The sequence below is a fragment of the Arachis ipaensis genome, chromosome B06, assembly GCF_000816755.2.
Source record: "Arachis ipaensis cultivar K30076 chromosome B06, Araip1.1, whole genome shotgun sequence".
Taxonomy (NCBI): Eukaryota; Viridiplantae; Streptophyta; class Magnoliopsida; order Fabales; family Fabaceae; genus Arachis; species Arachis ipaensis.
Window position 1 is genome coordinate 4,510,848 of NC_029790.2, and position 5,349 is coordinate 4,516,196.

At 31.5% G+C, this 5,349-nt stretch overlaps 1 protein-coding gene across 1 annotated transcript in view; it reads left to right on the forward strand.

The window, feature by feature from the left end:
* LOC107645466 (calcium-dependent protein kinase 32) overlaps positions 1-1,509 on the forward strand; it is a 4,578-nt gene extending 3,069 nt beyond the window's left edge. Inside the window, exons 5-8 of the mRNA XM_016349498.2 lie at positions 21-136; positions 259-426; positions 540-770; positions 941-1,509. Coding sequence (XP_016204984.1) covers positions 21-136; positions 259-426; positions 540-770; positions 941-1,099 — 674 coding nt within the window. The 3' untranslated portion in view covers positions 1,100-1,509. The remainder of the gene's footprint in view (positions 1-20; positions 137-258; positions 427-539; positions 771-940) is intronic.

Below are 5,349 nucleotides of genomic sequence, written 5' to 3' on the forward strand. Positions count from 1 at the left end.
AATTATTAATCTTTATGCAGATCATCCATGGTTGCAAAATGCAAAGAAGGCCCCTAATGTTTCATTAGGAGAAACTGTGAAAGCAAGGCTCATGCAATTTTCTGTAATGAACAAGCTTAAGAAGAGAGCTTTGAGGGTAATGTTCTCAGTTCTCAACAATATCACCATATCAAATACCCTTCTAGGAATCATCCCTTAAGTGTTATAACGATAATTTATAAGTCGTTTGTTATTTGATGGTCGATATTGTGTGTACAGGTGATTGCAGAGCATTTGTCTGTAGAAGAAGCGGCTGGAATAAAAGAGGGATTCCAGCTCATGGATACAAGCAATAGAGGCAAAATTAACATCGATGAACTACGAGTAGGGTTGCAAAAACTAGGCCATCAAGTTCCAGAGTCAGATCTCCAAATTCTTATGGAAGCTGTAAGTTCACTATTTTACCCTTTAACTGGGGTATTTGCTCCATAGTTGGCATGCTAAAAACAAATAAGTACTATCTCTTACAACTTCTAACCTTTGGGGGATTGATTTTACAGGGTGATGTAGATAAGGATGGGTACCTAGATTATGGAGAGTTTGTAGCCATTTCTGTTCATCTGAGAAAGATGGGAAATGACGAGCACCTTCGCAAAGCCTTCCAGTTTTTCGATCAGAACCAAAACGGATATATTGAAATGGAGGAGCTGCGTAGCGCCTTGCATGATGAGGTCGACGCAAACAGCGAAGATGTCATAAGTGCAATTATGCATGATGTGGACACAGATAAGGTCAGCAATACATCTTCACATTCTGTCTTTGTTCTGTTTCTTGTGCTTTAAGATTGCTACTCGTTCTGTTGAAACTTGAAACTTGAAAGTGATAGTCCTTCACCATTCAAAATGGACATATTAGTTGTCTTGTACTCTTTTTGATATTAGTTGTCTGCATGAAATTGCAGGATGGAAGAATAAGTTATGAGGAATTCGCCACGATGATGAAGGCCGGCACAGATTGGAGAAAAGCATCAAGACAGTATTCGCGAGAGAGATTCACCAGTCTCAGTCTCAAATTGATGAAGGATGGCTCATTGTCGTTAAACAATGAGGGTCATAGATGATCTGTAGACATAATGCCAAATTTTAATTAACCTTTGGAAAAGGAAGAAAGAAAGTATGATTAAAGTTTTTTTTTTTTTTTTTTTTCTTTTCTTCTTCAACTCTACCCCCTTCTTTTATTTTAATTTACCTTCTCTTAATTGTAATTCTTTTATGTATTTTTGTTACATATCCTTTGAAGAGAGCCCTAGTTTGGGTGGAATAGGATACTTATTGCCCCAAGAAGTGTCGTGTATGTGGTTTGGAGTATTGTCTGTTTTTTTCTGGCTTGTTGAGTTGAGGGTGTGGTGTTATGGTTAGGGGAAACAAACAAGGAAAGCAAACAAGAGAACATTGAATATTGGAAGATTATACCAAAGTCTTCAATTGTGCAATGTAAATATCTTAAGTTGTTCACATTTTATGTGTCACATGCATTCTTAGCCAACTCCATGTTTCTTTTTTAATTATTGCTTAAAAGGAAATGATAGAGCTATGAGCTTATGAATTGTTTCTATATATTTCTTTGACCTCAAATTGCTTTCAACGGTTAATATCACAGATTTAGAAGCAATTTTCTTATCTGATGTAATTGAGTAATGCGTGCCACTTAACTCTTAATTACAACATTCACTAAAACTATTTGGAAGGGGTTGGTTTCACCTTGAGTTGAACTTTTTACTTGATTTGTATTAATTGGTAGAATTAATACTAAAGACAGACCGAATAGGTTTGGTGTACTTGAAGTTAGTGAGTATTTGAAGTTAGTGACAATTTGTGTGGTGTTGCACTGTTGTAGGGTAAGGATATACAATTTGTTTGTTATTTGTGAGTTTTTTTTTAGCAGGTGTAGTGTATGAGCTTGTGATGGTGGCCAATGGGTTGCTGCATGCACAAAGCAGGATTCGAACCCCCAACACTTGGTTAAGCGGACGAATGAGCTGAGCACTCGACCAACCCAAATTGGTTTATAAATAGTCTTTTATTCTTGTTATTTCATTACTACACCTTGTTGTGTTAAGTTTTGTATTTCAAACAAAAAAATTACAACATTCGCTTGGTACACAACTCTCGTTAGTTTTCGAAGTCCATCTATAAACTAAGGACAAATAAAAAGAAATGCATCTTCTCAGTTTACTTAGGCAATAAAATGAATTTGTTGAGTTTGTTGGGCCCAGCCCCGGTTGTATACCAAAAATAGATTCATTTGTTGCACTAAATTTCTGTCCCTTTTTTTTTCCGGGGTCGAGGGGTGGTTCAACCAAATTTCTTTGAATTTCTGTTCCAATAAATGCATGTTATGGGTTGGTTGATATGAAAGTTTATTCAGCACAGGATGCTGTTGATAAAGAAAATTTTTTATAACTTCACCAAGATAAAAAAGCCCCCACTTTATAACAAATAAAATATCACTCATATTTTGTCCGTTAATGTTAAATTTTGGAAAAGCTTTATCCGGCAGTTCGACTCGAGCCACATACAATGATCTATGGATGATTTTCCTTTTCAATTTTTTTGCATTTATTTAAAAAGAATTAATACTAATTTAATTCTTGATTCAGGAGTAATAGTTCTAACTTATAAGTGGCAAGATTAATATGCCAACGAGCTATAACTTAAATAGTATAGTTTTCTTATTCGAGTTTCACTTCTAACTTGAAAAAAAAAATAGCAAGGTTAATACTTAATATTTTTATTATTTTCTTATTTTGGTCAACGGCAAGGTTATATATTTGGAATTTTTTATTTTAATATAAAAGAGTGAATAGAATTTTACATTAATATTACAAAAAATAGAATTTTATAATATTTTAAGGGTATATGCAGACTGTATATTATCTTTATAAATTAAAAAAAATTGATCTGACAATTCGCACTCTGCGAACTCTATAACCCTCAAAATTTTGTAAAACACCATAATTTCTAATATTAAAATATTACACCAATTCTTATTCAATATCCAAAAAAAATTAACCACATATTTGTAGGTCCATATTATTATTAATTTTTGTACTACGGGACCCTATTCTTTCTATTTTTGGTGATACCCAATAAGAAGCCGAAGAAGGCCTCAGCCCAAACACAACTAAACTTGACTCTGCTTTCAAAACTGCTGCACATCCCAAGACCAAAAAAAATAAAAATAAAAAAATAAAAGTGTTGAATATCCTGTGACTAAGGTCTGTCCCTGATGATTGCTGCTGAAGCTCCTGAATTTCTGTTTGCCATGTTATCATTCGTCATTCTTATCATCTTGGAATTCCAAATTGTATTCTAGTAGCTCAAAAAATAGACTAAGACATGCCCAAAAGTGAATGTGTGACAGGGTTGCCTTGGACGGTTGTACCGCAACCATTGAAATTCACATAATCCATCATTTCTTAATACACATTACACTCTACCTTTCTTTTACTAGTATGTTATAGCTAACTAATTAAACACCTTGAGTGTCAAAATTTTCTAACTCCAAAACTCTCAAACAAGTTTGACTATGCTCCATTTTTATAAATTTGTTACTGTATATATTGGTCCAAATTGTCGATACTACAACTATCATCTAGGCTGAATCAATCACAATTAAAGTAAACTTATCTCACTCAGCATATCCATCTCATATAAAGGTCAGTTTGAATTGGTTTAAAATATATATATATATTAAAAAAATTTAACAGATAAAAATTATTTTATATTTAGATAATTTTTTTTTAAAAATTTAAATATTAAAAACATCTTTTATTTTTTTTTTGAAAAAAAAAAAAAAATATATTACTAATTAAAAAAAAATAATTTATCTTTTTTAATAAAAATATTTTTTTAAAAAAATATATTCAAATAAATTTTAAATTAAATAAAAATATTTTATTAAAAAAATTTACTAAAAAAAATCAATTCAAACTAATACTAAATATTTAATTTTTCTTCCCACCATAATAATGAGAGGAGGCAGAAGAAACACGTATTAATTAGTAGCGAAAATGATATATGAAAATTGTGGACTTTAATCTAATCATCATTTTCTGATTCACAAGTTTAAATAATTTGAGTAGCCAAAAGCAATGAAAGAGACCTTTATTATATGTCAATTTCAAGTAGGTAAAATTTTTGATGCCACGTACCAACAATCATGCATGATGCATGCATATAGATCGATTGAGGAAGGGAATTGATTATTAATTAATATTAATAAGAATAAATATATATACCTAAATTTCAATATTGTTTTGATTAGCAGGTCTCCTCTCTTTGTCAATACATGCATCAATAAGTACGAATTAACAACGATAGTACTAATCAATAATAATCAATCATTAATAATTGCTATAGCTGTTAGTGACATTAGCATTTTGCGGCTCTACCACACATATTTGAATTTGAATACTAATATATACTTAATTAGTAAAAATGTACAACATGTAACTATCAATCAATTATTACAACATTCATTCATTTCTGTCTAGGTAAATAATTTTGATTTGATGCACTAAAATATTAGCAAGTGGCAGAAAACAAAATGCCATGGCACTCCGTCAAATAATGCTGACTAGGACGCCGGAGACGTGGCTGAATTTTCAAATGAATTTATTCATGCTGTGGTATTATGATACACTGATTTAATTTTATAATTCTCATAGTCCAAAGTATGCTTTAAACGTAACTAGATTATTTGATTGATCATTTATACAGAAAATTAGAAAGTGCGAAAATATAACTATTCAACAGTAATTATCTATATAATTCTTTAAGGGATGAAGATTGATTTCCAATTAATCAGTATCCTTGCGTCGAATAGATGTGATATTTGTAAGTGATTTTAATGTTCAAGCCAATAATAATTTAAAAATGATAAGTGTTAGTAATTTAAAAATAATTTTAATGTTCAGTTATGTTTTAATTTTAGAAAATGGTTGGTTCTTGTTATAATTTTTTAAGTGAATTTTACTATGTGAATTGTGAAATAATGATTGGACATTAGGTGATTTTTACATGTTGAAAACCCGATTTTCACCCAGTTTTTACCCGGTTTTTACCCGGCCCGAAGATGCATAAGTTTCATCGGGTCTAGGGTCGGATTAGGGTCATGAAATTAGGCCCGGTCTATATTTCGGGCCGGGTCTAGGTCAGGCCAAACCCGGTGTGACCCGGCCCATGAACACCCCTAGTTGGAGATGTCTAATTTGTCTTTGGAGGTGTAAAAAAAAAGGCGTTTGATAATTATAATTTAAATATTTTCTTTTAAGTTGATGAATAATAATAATAGTAGTATTAGTTTTAA